General features: G+C 53.9%; 1 protein-coding gene across 2 annotated transcripts in view; it reads right to left on the bottom strand.

The window, feature by feature from the left end:
* PREX1 (phosphatidylinositol-3,4,5-trisphosphate dependent Rac exchange factor 1) overlaps nucleotides 1-14,417 on the bottom strand; it is a 181,278-nt gene that overhangs the window by 33,948 nt on the left and 132,913 nt on the right. The window contains exons 11-16 of one of the 2 annotated variants that reach the window (XM_086330807.1): nucleotides 12,304-12,404; nucleotides 11,785-11,888; nucleotides 11,589-11,638; nucleotides 9,981-10,058; nucleotides 9,422-9,497; nucleotides 2,113-2,185 (exon numbers count right to left, since the gene is read on the bottom strand). In XM_086330807.1, the coding sequence (XP_086186933.1) occupies nucleotides 2,113-2,185; nucleotides 9,422-9,497; nucleotides 9,981-10,058; nucleotides 11,589-11,638; nucleotides 11,785-11,888; nucleotides 12,304-12,404 (482 nt within the window). The remainder of the gene's footprint in view (nucleotides 1-2,112; nucleotides 2,186-9,421; nucleotides 9,498-9,980; nucleotides 10,059-11,588; nucleotides 11,639-11,784; nucleotides 11,889-12,303; nucleotides 12,405-14,417) is intronic. The other variant, XM_086330806.1, reaches the window with a different exon arrangement.

The raw sequence follows: 14,417 nt of genomic DNA, 5'->3' as shown, positions 1-14,417 counted from the left end.
TTTAGCTTGGTCTGGAGTTCGTGGCAGGCAGAGGGGACCAAGGGTGGCACCCTGCAATTTCTCTCCCTGAGCACCCCCCAGGGTGTCGGTGCTGCCCGGGGTCACCCCCATCAGAAGGTCCTCAGACAGCCGCCTTCCTGAAATAGCCCTGGGGTGGACCCTTAATTACTCTCACCCACAAATGAGAGGTTCTGTTCAGCTGACGGGAGGGAGGGATGGGCTTGGAAAGATCCCTGCAGGGAACAGAGTGGGTTTCAGGAATGACCCGGGCTGCCCTGGCTGGGCCCAACCTGCCCCCCTCAGCTGTGGAGTGAGCCCCAACGCCCCAGAGCTGTCAGAATGCTGAGCTCAGATGGGGAGGGAAAGATGGGAGAACTGAGGCTGAGAGGAGAGGGCTTTGCTGTCAGCAAGCTGAGTTGGGCCCAGAACCAGGCCTGCTGGCTTCAAGGCAGGGGCCAAACCTGATGGCCTTTCATCTCACAGGGCAAAGGGACAGCAAATCCAGCTCTTGGACCAACTGTAGAAAGCTGTGGCCCCCAGTTTGTTTTTCTAAATAAAGTTTTATTGGCTAAACGTCACACCCACTTGTTTATGCATCCCCTGTAGCTGCTTTCAGACTATGGGGGCAGAGCTGGGCTGTGGCAGAGACCGTGCGGCCTACAAGAACTAAGACATTTACTCTCTGGCCCTCTACAGGCAGAGTTTGCCAACCTCTGAGCTGGTGCACAGAGCAGACGCTGGGAGGATTTCTGGCTGCTCCTCTCCCCAGCGTGGCTTCAGCTTATTTCACAGTTGTGTGACTCACTCACACACACACACACACACACAGACACACACACACGAGGGCAGGACTTGTATTTCTTGTTCACCTCTGGTCCCCAGAGCCTAACATGGTGCCCACAGGCAAAAGACACGCTATAGATGAACAAAGACAGAGGGGAGGTGTGGACTCAGCCTCACGGGGACAGGGCAGTCCCGGGAAGGAAAGGGAATCGAGCTGGTCCAGAGCGGGAGGCAGGAGAGGACCTCTCCAAGCTGGTCGGGGGGCCTCGCTGCAGAGGCCAGAGCTGAGCAGAAACACTGGTAAGTCAGGGGACGAGGCAGGGAGGGAGGGGCCCCTGGATGAGGGAAACACTGCGTGTGACAAGGCCCTGAGGTTGTTCTGGATACCAGAGAAAGGCTCTTTGCTGGTGGGACGGGGGGGGGAGCGGGGGGGGAGAGGCTAAAATCCACTCATCCTAAAAAAGTGGGAACTTGGGGGCTCCCCCGGGACCAGAAGGAACTTCGGGGCTCCCCCAGCCACAGAGCTCACTGGTGGCCTGTAACGCCAACCTGCCTGGGTCCAAATCCCAGCCCCTCCTTGAGCAACTGTCCTAACTGCCTGGGCTTCTGGTCCTCGTTTATACACGGGCATGTTTTCCATACCAACATCAAAGGACCAGCACAAAGATTAAACTAATCACTACATGCAGAGTTCTTAGGGGAGGCCGGGCCCAGGGTATAATCTCTCTGTTATCTTAAAGCGGTGTCAGTGGCACCATTTCTCCCTCCCCGGAACCATCTCACACCATCCACCTGCCTCCCCTCTGACACGCTTCTCCCTGCGGGAGAAGGAGGGACGTGTCTGAGGGGCGAGGCCCCACCTGGCTTCCTCCCTCTCACACTCACAGCCCGGCCATCCTCTGTCCCCACAAGCCCCTCTCCTCCCCTCCCAGGAGGCCCACGGACCAGGCCCACCTCGCCCAGCCTCGCTGCCCACCCTGGGAGGCCATCTCCCATCCAGGAGTAAAGTCTTGGGAAGCCCATGGATTTGATCAGCCACCTCGGTCCCCACGGGACACCTGAAGTGGTCTCCCCATCGGTGCAGAACTGGGGGTGGAGGAGGAGGGGAATGCATGAGCTGGCCCAAAGCCACAGCAGTCCATAGGCCCACACCCACTGCCTTGCTGGGCAGCCGCCAGCCTGCCACTTGCTGTCTCTGGGCCTGTTTCCCCTCGCTGAAACATGTACCAGGGACCAGGGTCCCTGCCAGCAATTCTGTCTCAGGACAGACCCCCACCCCACCCCACCCCACCCCCTGGGGAGGCTGGGCTGAGCGGAGGGCTGGATTACCGTGATGCATGAAACCATTGTTACACAGGCCCACGCCAAGCGCCACGGCCTCCTCACGTGTCTGGCAATCACCCTGGAACAGAACAAGAAGGGGAAGGTGTTAGGTGGACCTGGCCCAAGGCGCTGAGCCAGGTGGACAAAGAGCCCATTGCCACCCCAGGAAGGGAGACTCCACGAGGGCAGGGATGTGCCTCTGTCTTATTTACTGTGGTACCACCAACCATGTCTGTGACTGTTATTTACAACTCCCAAACCAGAAAAATATATAATTGTATGTTATTTAAATGTGACAAATGCATGGAGTATCATGCGATAAACACTGCAAAAAGAGAAATTGAGATCTTATGTGGCAGACACTGTTGGCTGCCCAGCAACAACCCTCCCCCGCCCCATCTGGCCCTGGTACCAAAATCTTCACTGTTATAGATGACAGTGCATCTATCTAGATAACCTCAGATCCCAGCCTCCACTATAGCCAGCGGTGACCAATGAAACACAAGCAGAAATCACTGATAGGGAGCTCTGGAAACACACTTTATTCCTGGCCTTTTGTATCTCTTCCTCCTGCCTGCCTGGAACACAGATGTGATGGCTGGAGCTCCTGCAGCCATCTTATATCACAATGTGATCTGGAAAATAGAAACATACTAAGCAGAGCAGCGCAAAAAGAAAGGGATAGGGTGGTCCTCAAAGATAGCATGAGATTGTCCCAGCAGCTCTGTCTCACCAACCTCCAGCCTTCCCTCATACTAAAGAAAAACAAACCCCTAATTGGTTTCAGCCTCTGTAGTTGGCTCTCTGATATTAAGAAATCAAGTTCAACTCCTAACTGACCTGGCTGTAGCCAATGAGCTATCTGGGGAGGCCTACCAGGAAATCCTGGAAAATATCTTCCTCCCTAATAAAAGGGAAAAGCAACAGCACCCCTCCCTGCCTGGGATAAAATTACATGAGGAAGTGATGCAGGGACTGCAGGACCATGTCCTGATCAAGGTGGCAGCCTGCTGAGGGTGGCAGAGTGAAGGACAGAATGCTCTTGATATGTGGTGCTCCCGATGTGCAGCATGTCATTTCCTTAGGCCAGTGTTCAGTTGCGTTTTCTGCTCTCACAACTGAAAATACTCCTAAATCGGGGGTCTGGCTCATCTCAGACTTCCTGGAGGAAGTGACAACCAACCCGAAACTGAAGACTGAATGGGTGTGGCCAGTGTGCTGGGCCCCTGCTGGGCCCGCCTTCAGGGCCAACTCTCCCATGTAGAATGCTGCTGTGAGAGGAAGGTCCCTCCAGGCTTGGGACCGCCAACCCCTGGCCAGGTTGAGGGCATGGGGTCCAGGCAAGGCCAGTGCAATGCCTCCTGCCCCAGAACACGACCCCTGAGCAGAGGAACCCAAGGTCAGGGAGCAGCTGGAGCCAATCTTGCCTTAGAGCGTGCCCTGGAGACAGTGTCCCACCACGCCTGCTCCTGAGGAGCTCGGAGTTTCCTGGTGCCAGTTCCTTTTAAGGCCTGGCTCCAGGGTCTCTCCTGACTCTGTGGGTGCTCCATGGCCTTCCCAGTAAGTCACCATCTCTTTTTAATATTCCTTAAGTTAGCCAGATTCTGTTTCTGCTTCTTGCAACCCAAACAATCTCAGTACATCCAGGCAAAATATGTGAATTGTGCAAGCATGAGGGGAGGGACAGGCACAGGAAGCAGCAGGGACAGAGGTCCAGGTGGACGGAGCCTGCAGCACAGAAGACAGCATGGCCAGCAAGGACGGGGTGTGGGTGAAGGTCGGCTCCACAGGGAAAGGGCCTTTGCTCTATTGTGTTCCCTGCTGAATTCGCAGGGCTTAGAACAGAGCCTGGCACACAGTAGGTGCTTGATAAATACCTGCTGAGTGGATAAAGACATGGTGGGCAAGGACTAACTCATGCAGGAGCTTGTAACCAGGTCAATGAACTTCGACTCCATTCAGAGGGTCACAGGGCCTACAGCCTCTCATTTAAACAACTGTCCAAGTGAGAACTGATTCCAAAAGGCCCCTGACACCGCCAGGCCAGAGGCCTGCACTTTGGGTGTATCCCACACACCCCCCAGAGCCCGCGGCCAGCAGCGGAGTGGCGGGGCAGGGAATTCCTCAGCTAAAGGAGAAATGAATTCAGAGCTGCAGGCCCCAGAGCAGAGCCTGGGGCAGCCGCTGGCCTCGTGTTTCACTGCCCCAGGCTGACTCATAGATGACAAACCTGTCCTGTGGGAACCCGGGCGGGCGGTTAGAGGGCCAGCAGGCTCTGAGCCCCGCCAGGGGCAGGGGGCTGCCATCCATCCTGGAGGTGCCACATCCACAGCCATAGCCTCCCGCTGTGAGGGGCCCAAGAGGCGGGCAGGCCCGGTGGGGTTGCGGGGGGCCCAGGCTGACGTCTGGAGTCCACTTGGCTCTCTGAAGCTCTCACAACCTGGGCTCCCAGCCTATCCCCTCCCCTCTTCTCCCCAGAGGGCCCTGGGGTAACCCAAGGGGCAGCTCCCAAAGTGAGAACAGCAGCAGGATGGATCCTCTGCTCAGGAGTGAATCACACCAACCCTGGGTGTACCCCCACCTGAAGAGTAAACCCCCACCCACATCCCACCAGCCATGGGGAGACCGAAAGTCACAAGCCCCCATTTTCTTCCCACAGTGTAATCAACCTCACCACCTGAGTCTCCCTGCCCCGAGTGGCCCACCAGCCCCCTGGTGGGGGGGCTCCAGCCACACTAACGGCCTTGAGGGTCAACCCAGGGGCAGCTGCTCTTATTAACCTCGTTTGGCAGATGAAGACATTGAGGGACAGACAGACAGATGCAGCACTGGCCCAAGGTCACAGCTTGAGTATGGAATCCTCTTGCAGCCAGGCCTTCCCTCCAAGTTACAAACAGGGAAACTGAGGCTCCAAGAAGGGAAGAGAGCTGCCCTGGGTTGTGGCCAGGGCTCCTGCCCTGTCCTTGTTTATCCTGTTTCCTCTAGGCTGGTGCCTTGAGCTGCCAGACTGCCCTTTGCCTGCTCCCATCCAAGCCCCGCCACCCCAACCCCCAGGCGCTGGAACCACCGCCTCTGCCAGTATCACCATCAGCCTGGCCGTGGGGTCAGCGTGGCAGGCACTCGGGCACATTTCTGCAGAGCCGGCACAGGAGCCAGCAGATGTCAGCCTCCCCGCAGCACCTGGCTCCTGGCCTGACCTGCTCTGGCCTGTCCCAGCCCACTGCTCCCCACCCTCCTTTTGACGGCCGCAGCCTGGGGCATGCTGGAGCCCAGGCAACATGGACCAAAAACCGTGAGCAGAGAGGGGAAGAGACAAACCTGAAGCTGGGGTCCCCGTGTTCAAACCCCTGCTTGGCCAAGCTGTGACCGTGGGCAACTCCTTAACCTCGCCAAGCTTCACGTCCTCATTTGTATTTTTTTAATCCCTGGATTTGCTCTTAACTTTGCAAGGCCTCTGCCACCCCTCAGTGGTGTTCCCTGCTCAGATTCCACAGTACAGGTTATAAGCAATAGAGAGGAGTATTACTATTATTTCTAATATTATTATTGACTACCAGGGCATCATGAAAGCCCCAATCACATACACACCCAATCTTACAGGAGTACCCCATTTCTGGGTGTCCTGAGGCAAGTTATAAAACCTGAGCCTCAGTTCCTTCATCAGTAAAATGGGGATAACAACTGTTTTTCTGAAGATTAAATGAGATAATATACAGAGATCAGAACTGATGCAATATGTAGCTTGTCAATCAAAGGACTAGTACCTCCCTCATTCTCAGAGCTAAAAGAACTCTGATTCATCCAAGGAGTTGGCAGGGAGCCTCAAAGAATGAATTCTTAGGAATTCTAAGCCACGCTCAGCAATCCTTGTTGTCTTCCCCAGGGAGTGGTTTAGGGGTATATGTGGGACCCACCTGGCCATGAGACCAAGAGGGAGACCACTTGGGAAGGGAGAGGACTGGAGGAAGTTTCCTCCCCCAATACACAGAGTGAGAAAGCTCTCTTCACCTGTCCCTGCTGCCTGCCTTTGGCCATAGGTCTATATGGATGCGATATCTGGAGCTGTGGCAGCCATCTTATGACAATGAGGCAGCGGGCAAGGTGGTGGAACCAAAAGATGGAAAGAGCCTGGGTGTAAATGGCATTGTTGAGCTCTAGGATCATGAGCTCTGGATGTCTAGTTACGGGAACAACACAAAAAGAAAAACGCCTTTACTGTGCAAGTCAAGTTTCTTATCATGTGCAGCCACAAGCATTTCTAGCTGATCAAGGAGGTTTCAACCAACATTTTGTTTCAAGGAGCAGAATGACCTAGAAGTTAGAAATGAAGAGGTGTTCAAAGCAAAATAACCCTCCTGAACTACACAATTATATGTTTTCTTTTTGACCTTCCTGCCAAGGTACAAGGTGGGGATGACTCTAATGAAGACTTGCCATAACCAGTCGTCAAGGTCACATCCTCATCACCAACCTCTCTCACGCAGAGAGACCCATATGCATACCGTCCTCCCCTTTCCCTGAGTGGGAGCCAGATGCCAGCTGTCTTTTGGTCAATCTCGTGGAAGCCATCCTCTGTCAACTCCAATTAGCCTCCCTATGTCCCCAGACCAGGCCGAGCAATGGGAGGCCTGCTCAAGTGGACAGAGGGTCAGCCACAAACTTTACTCCACCATCTCCTTGCCTCCACTGCGACAGGATGCTGGGGGATAGGGGTGGGGCATTCTCAGGACCCACTGACAACGACTCAGGCTATTCCAGGGGGCCTTCGGCCAGGATCACAGCTAATCTGACAGCACTGGCCAAGAGCAGGTCCCCCCTCCCCGTGCCTGACATCAATCACAAAGAGAAACCAGCAGAGGAAGTTGCTCTGGCTAGTTCTCCTCCTTGCTGGAGTGCTCCAGGTCACAGCCCTGAGCCTCCCCAGCTTGGTCAAGGACCTTGGAGTTCTTCAAGACTCCTCTCTCAACCGCCGCCCACAATCCATCCATCCAACAGCAGATTCTGTTAGGTCTACCTTCAAAAAATCCAAAACCTGACATTTCCCGCCTCCCCCGAGGCCACACCATTCTCAGGGGAGTTCTTGTGCTCCCCTGCCTGTAGTTCTGAATTTGCCTCCTCATCGGTCTGTCTATTGCCAGCCTCATCCTCTGAGAGCCCAAAGATCTTATCCCACCAAAATCAGCTGCTGTCTCATCTGTGCTGGGAGCCCTGCAGTGGCCCAAGCCCTCCCAAGAGGCCATGCTAGTAAAGCACACACTCTGGGCTGGCTTCAGGGGATCCTATGGAGGGGGTGGTGTAGTACAATGGTTAGCAGCTCTGTGCTTCCAAGCCATGCAACTCTATAAATTCAAATCCAAGGTCATTTTAAGACCTCCCACATTTTAGGGCCCCACATCCCAGCAAACATATTTTAAAATGCACTCACATCCTACATTAAATACATTTTGGGGGTTTGAAAAAGTTTTTTCAAGGTGTTTTCTAAGCTTGCTTTTGAAGTTATTTGATGCCAAGAAGGCTTTACTTTACATAGATTGGCTCTGACTTTTAGGCAATCATCAGGAATTTGTTCGGCAAAAGAAAATCCAGGCAGTAAATTGTTTTCGAATGGAATGAAGTTTCTATGAATGGGAAACTTAACTATTAATGAGGCTGCCATAGAGCTGCACTCTATAAAAGTTTAAACATGTATCCATTTCAATTTCACAGTCGGCTCCTTGTCTTTGGAGCCAGTGCATTCTTTTTATGAACTATGAATGAAAGTTCGTGCAGGCTCCCTGAAACGTCTGCAGAACCGAGGCACGAGGGGATACGATGGGCCCACCCGAGTTCTGGTTATGCTGCTGCCAGGCTGTGTGTTCTTGGACTAGGCACTTGGCCTCTCTGGACCCCAGTTCCCCATCTGCAAATGGGGTGGAGGACTCAGTGAGACAATGCCCAAAAGAGCAGATGGGCCCTGGCCCAGAATAAGCATGCTGTGACCAGGAGCTACCAACTGCAAGAGACGGGCAGGCAGGATGGCTCACAGCACCTCAACAGAACAATCGCCTTGGGGAAGTTGCAGCAAAAGTGGCTCATAGATTCTTCCAAGACTCTGCCCAGCCCCTGCTCACTGGGGACCCGTGTGAAGCGAATAACCTGGCAAGCCTCCACCCGGAGGCTCCGGTTTGGTGGCAGGACGGAACCAACTTGTCCCAGTGGGCCAGGGATCATCTCATGTTTAAAACAGAAAGCCTCAAGGTGGCAGTCACCCCGCTGTCCCTTGACTGACAGTGAAAATGTGCTCTATCCACCCAACAGAATATTATTCAGCCTTTAAAAGGAAGGAAATTCTGACACGGGGTACAACTTGGACAAACCCTGAAGGCCTTATGCGGAGTGAGCCAAGCCCGACACAGAAGCACAGACACGGCCTGGCCCCTCACACGGGTCTCCCTGAGCAGGCCAGCTCAGAGAGCGCGGAAGGGCGGCTGCCAGGAGCCGGGCAGCAGGAGGAACAGGGCGCTACTGTTCAACAGGGACAGGGTTTCAGCTTTGCAAGACGGGAAAAGCCCTGGAAGTGGACGGTGGTGATGCTGTGTGATAATGGACTTAAGGCTACTGGACTGTACACTTCAAAATGGTTAAGATGGTAAACATCATCTTATGTGTTTGCCGATGTGCTCAGTCATGTCTGACTTTTTGTGACCCCATGGGCTGTAGTCCACCAGGCTCCTCTGTCCATGAGATTTCCCAGGCGAGAATACTGGAGCGGGTTGCCATTTACTCCTCCAGGGGATCTTCCCAACCCAGGAATCAAACCCGAATCTCCTGTACTGGCAGGCGGGTTCTTTACCACAGCACCACGTGGGAAGCCCATATTATGTGTATTTTACCACAATTTAAAAACCATTTTATGGAAGGGGGGGTTCAGGATGAGGGGACACATGTACACCCATGGCTGATTCATGTCAATGTATGCCCCACACTGCCACAATATTGTAAAGTAATTAGCCTCCAATTAAAATAAATAATGTTTTAAAAAATTAAAAGATAGTTGGACAGAAAAAAAAAATAATTTTAAAACAAATTTTTAGGGACTTCCTACGTGGTCTCGTAGCCAAGACTCCACACTCCCAATGCAGGGGGCCCAGGTTCAATCCCTGGTCCGGGAACCAGATCCCATAGGCTGCAACTAAAGACCCTGCATGCCTCACCTAAGACCCAGTGCAGCCAAATCAATCAATAAAATTTAAAATTAAAGCTTTTTAAACCTCAAAGGCCCACATCCTGGTCAGCCCCTCAGCTCCGGGTCACACCCGCTCAGGGGAGCTCTCACCTGGGCCAGCAGCCAGTCCACCAGCTTGCTCCCAGGCAGCACGGACTTATACGTCTTCAGGTGGTAATCGCGGTCCCTGTGGAGAGGCAGCCGGCCGTGAGCCAATCGGACAGGAGGGAGGGGAAACAGTCCCGAAGTCCCTGCTCAAAGTGCTAGGGGTCCAGGGACTTCCACATTCTCCAGCCACGGGTCAGAGGCCGGGGGACCGGGGTGACCACCAGACAGGGAGACCGGCCAGACCCGCCCCTCACTCACAGAGTCACCTGGGCAGGTCTGTCCCAACCCAGAACCCCATCCTCAGGCAGCTCTAATGCTCTGGGAACTCTCCCCAGCCTAGGGTTCTCCAGCAGGGACGACTATGCCCCCCGAGGAATGCTTGGCTGTGTCTGCTGACATTTTTGGCTGTCATGATCTGACCGGGGACGGGGGCGCCCAGAGGTACCATCAGCATCTAGCAGGCAGAGACCAGACGCTGCTAAGCACTCAAAACTGCCCAGAATAGCTCCCAAACAAAGAACGATCCAGCCCAAGACGTCAAAAGCGCTGAGCCTGCGGAGACCTGATCTGCTCTTGAGCAGCGAGACAGACTTCCAGTTCTTCCCTTTCTCCTTGCGTTTCATCATTGCCATCCTTGCGTCTAAAGGTAACAAAACCGTGTCGATAGGGAAACGTCTCTCCAGGGGCTGGAGCGCGCAGTCAGGACCAAGCAGAGGGCAGGGGTCTGTGACAGTCCTGGTTCTTCGCTCTGACCTGTCAAGATTCCTGCCAAGTTGTGGTATGAAGGGTTGTGCGGATCTTGCAGCCAAACCACAAAACTGCTCAGCTTCTGAGGCCGACGCAAATGGGTGTCTGCAGCCAGCCCTCTTGGGGCTGAGAAAGGCAGGTTGGGGGAGCTCTTCTCGGGAGCTGGGGAGCCCAGCAGGGCACGTGTGTGGTAACCAGGACCTGCTGCCGGCCTGGCCACATCCTCCTTTGGGGGCAGACGGAGGGGCCCCTCCTGTGAGGTCCGAGCCGAACCGGGCCAGCCCCACCTGCCTTCTGGGCCTGCACAAAGGGGCTCCCTGCGCCTCACCTCCAAGGGGAGAAGACCCTGCCCCTCCGCTCCTGAGAGGTGGTAAGAGCTGTCAGGACAGCGGGCAGAGGCCTCTGCAGCTATTAAGGATCACATCACCCTCCCGGCCCTTCATCCACAACCATAAGCTTCACAGTAAAGACAATCACGAATCACGGGAACTGATACAGCGCTCACCGTGTGCTGGCGCCACTCAGATTCACTCCTCATGACAACCCCAGGGGTGTGAGCTATGCTTATGCCCATTCCACAGATGCAGACACAGAGGCAAAAGAAGCTAGGCACCCCTCAACCACCACTCAACAAACATTTACTGAGGGCTCCTCTGCCCCGGACAGGCACTCTCCAGTATGTGGCTGGTTTCCAATCACTTAATGTTACATCAGAGTTCAGATTACACTCTTCAGTCTCAAGAGTGTGAAAGTACATGTGACTAGTGGCCAGTGTCCTGGACAGCACGGGTACAGAGCGCTTCTACCAATGCGGGAAGTTCTACTGGCCCGTGCCTCTTTGGGTGCTGCTGAGGGTTTGGGGACACAGTGGTGAGAAAATTCCCTGCCTTTGGTGAGTGTACAATTCAGTGGGGGAAGACAAGACAGTATACAGACCAAGAAATAAACATAGAGTATGTCAGCCACTGACAAGCTTCAAGAAGAAAACCAAAGTATATTCCAGATGTGATACTTTAGAAAGGTGGTCGGGAAGGCCCCTCTGACTTGGGGACATTTGAAGGAAAGAAGGGAGCAGATATGTAGGGAAAGAACATCCTAGGCAGAGAGGACAGCAAGTGCAAAGGCCCTGGGGTGGATCCTATTATCATCCCCATTCCACAAAGGGAAATAGCTGCTAACCAACTCGCAGGCTGAGATCCAAACTCGGCCTTGTCTGACCCCAGAACTAACACCTTTCACCACCAAGCTGCAGTGTTTCCCAACAGATTAACTCACTTGACCCTCGAGACAAACCTACAGGGTAGGTGCAGTTATGAGTTCCATTGGATGGAGAAGGAGACCGAGGCTCAGAGAGGTTAAGTTACAGGCCCAAGGCCACACAGCTGAGAAGAGGCAGAGGTGAAGCTTGCAGAGAGTAACTTACTTGATCACAGGGGTGTAAAGGCTGTGGAGACGGCAGTAAAGCCTCACACCCTGAAAGAGAAAAAGGGGGAGTCTGGGATCGGGCCACATTCTCCAGGGGACTACAAATCCCGGCCGATAGGAGGGTGTAGGGAGTAGAGGGGGGGCTGGTGGGGGCAGTGGGGTCTAGACTGTGGGTCAGGGCGGAGGGTCCGCACCTTGGACATGATGTCCTCCAGCTCGCTTCGGGCCTTGTAGGTGCCGTCATCGTAGCGGAAGCGGTACATCACCTGCTCGTTCTTGAACTGGTGCTTGTCAGAGACTAGAAGGACCCAGGGCTGGTGAGGCCGAGTGCAGCCCCCTGGCCCCTCCCAACCCACACCACATCCTCACCCTCCACCCAGCCAGGCTCCATGCCAAGTGCAATTTCACCGAACCTCCTGCCCACGCTCCAACTGGAAACTAAAACTTCAATGGTTCGTGCTATTTTTTGCAGGGACAGAGAGAAAATTCTCCTCCCCGCCCATAACTTTACAAGGCCACCTTGCTTTCTGGGTGCCCCGAGTGAGTGCTGGATCTTCCAGCCCTGTGAGCAGTTTTATAAGGGCAGCCACTCTGTGCCCAGGGAACAGGTGGCCGCACAGCAGAGTAGAAATGGCCTCTGGGTTAGTTCCACACACAGTTGCTGAGGTCTGACCTGCCTACCCTCACCCCCCTCAGACCCAGGCCCCACTCACCATGGTGGATAATACCATTCTCCAACAAGGCTTGGCCCAGGTTCACACCTTCTTCCGTCTTGCTGATTTCACCAATTTCTAGGAGCCAGGCAACAAACTCACTGCCAGAAATATAAGATGCAGTTGAGAGGGCCACCCCTATCCTGGGACCATAGCTGCCAGCACTGAACTGGCTTGATCCCACCCACTCTCAGGAGTAACAGCCGAACTGCCTGTGGGGAAGCAGAGCTCAGGACCCCACAGGCCCGGGGTTCCTGCTGAAAAGTGAAAGTGAACGTGGAAGTCGCTCCGTCGTGTCTGACTCTATGGCCCCATGGAATTCTCCAGGCCAGAATATAGGAGTGAGTAGCCTTTCCCTTCTCCAGGGGATCTTCCCAACCCAGGGATCAAATCCAGGTCTCCCGCATTGCAGGCGTATGCTTTACCAGCTGAGCCACAAGGAAGCAGGTGTTCCTGCTGAGGCCAGATGCTTTTCCTCAAGACCAATGGCAGAGAGGTGGGTGTGAGCAGACCCCAGGCCCTGCCTCAAGCTAACTGGATGGATGGATGGATGGATGGATGGATGGAAGGATGGATAGATGGAAGGATGGATGGATGGAAGGATGGATGGATGGATGGAAGGATGGATGGATGGATGGATGGATGGAAGGAAGGATGGCTGGAAGGGAGGCGGGAAGGAAGGATGGACGGATGGATGGAAGGATGGATGGATGGATGGAAGGATGGATGAATGGATGGATGGATGGCTGGAAGGATGGATGGATGGATGGAAGGATGGATGGAAGGGAGGCTGGAAGGAAGGATGGATGGATGGATGGATGGAAGGATGGATGGATGGCTGGAAGGATGGATGGAAGGATGGATGGATGGTAGACTGGAAGTATGGATGGATGGAAGGGTGGATGGATGGATGAAGGATGGATGGATGGATGGAAGGGAGGCTGGAAGGAAGGATGGATGGATGGATGGATGGAGGAATGAGAGCATGGGCACATGAGTGGACAAATGAATGAAAAGTGAGTAGATAATTGGATGATTCGACAGATAAATGACTACGTGACTGGGGAGCTTAGTGGGTAGGTGGGTGGAGGGAAGCATGAATGGATGGGTGAATGGTAAGTGGAGAGATTTATGGTAGATGCGGGGTGGGTGGGAGATGGATGATGGCTGGATGGGTGAACAGACAGAAGGAATGAAGAAACTAATAAGCAGGAAGAAATAAGGACCCAGAAAGATGATTGTAGAGAGTCAGGAGAGACAACCAACTCATGTTGTTCTCCCACTGAAAACCCTCCAATGAGCTGCCTGCTGTTGCTGTTGCTGCTGTTGCTGCTGCTGCTAAGTCGCTTCAGTCGTGTCCGACTCTGTGCGACCCCATAGACGGCAGCCCACCAGGCTCCCCCGTCCCTGGGATTCTCCAGGCAAGAACACTGGAGTGGGTTGCCACTGCCTTCTCCGAATGAGCTGCCTACTTACTCTCAAAAAACATCCAACTTCTGCCCACATGATGCCAAGGCCCTGCGTGAACTGTCCCCTGATCTCTGTTCTTTCACTTATTCTGCTTTACCGCACTCACCGTCTTCCCCAGCTCACAAAACGTGCCAGACTCCTGCTTGCCTCAGGGCCTTTACACTTGCTGTTCCTGCTGCCAAGACACACGCTTCCCCAGCTCTTCACATAGCCCTTCTCTTTCATCTTTAGGTCTCAGCTCAAATATCACCTCCTTGAAGAAGTCTTCCCCAACCACCTCATCAAAACACCCCCCCCACACACAAACCATCCCATCTTTCAGTTTTACTTCCTTTTTAGCACTCATCACTGGAGTTGTACTCTTTACAGATTTATGGATGCGTTTATCAGCCATCTCCCAGAATCAGAATGTCGTCTCCATGCTGATGGAGACCTGTTGTCTAACTCACAGATCTACACCCCCAGCACCTGGAAGAGGAGCCCAACCACAGCAGGGCATAGTAACCTCGTGAACAACTGAAGGAATGAGCCATGCAACAAGAAGGAACATTCTGGGGGAAGCAGGAAGGCCTCAGCAAGAAAGATGTGCTCACAAGCCCAGAGGAAATGAGACAAATCCAATGTGACTACCCAGCGGGGCAGGG

The sequence above is a fragment of the Bos grunniens genome, chromosome 13, assembly GCF_055505025.1.
Source record: "Bos grunniens cultivar Pamir isolate PY7600 chromosome 13, Bosgru_T2T1.0, whole genome shotgun sequence".
NCBI lineage: Eukaryota > Metazoa > Chordata > Mammalia > Artiodactyla > Bovidae > Bos > Bos grunniens.
This window is presented reverse-complemented; position numbering and strand designations above follow the sequence as displayed.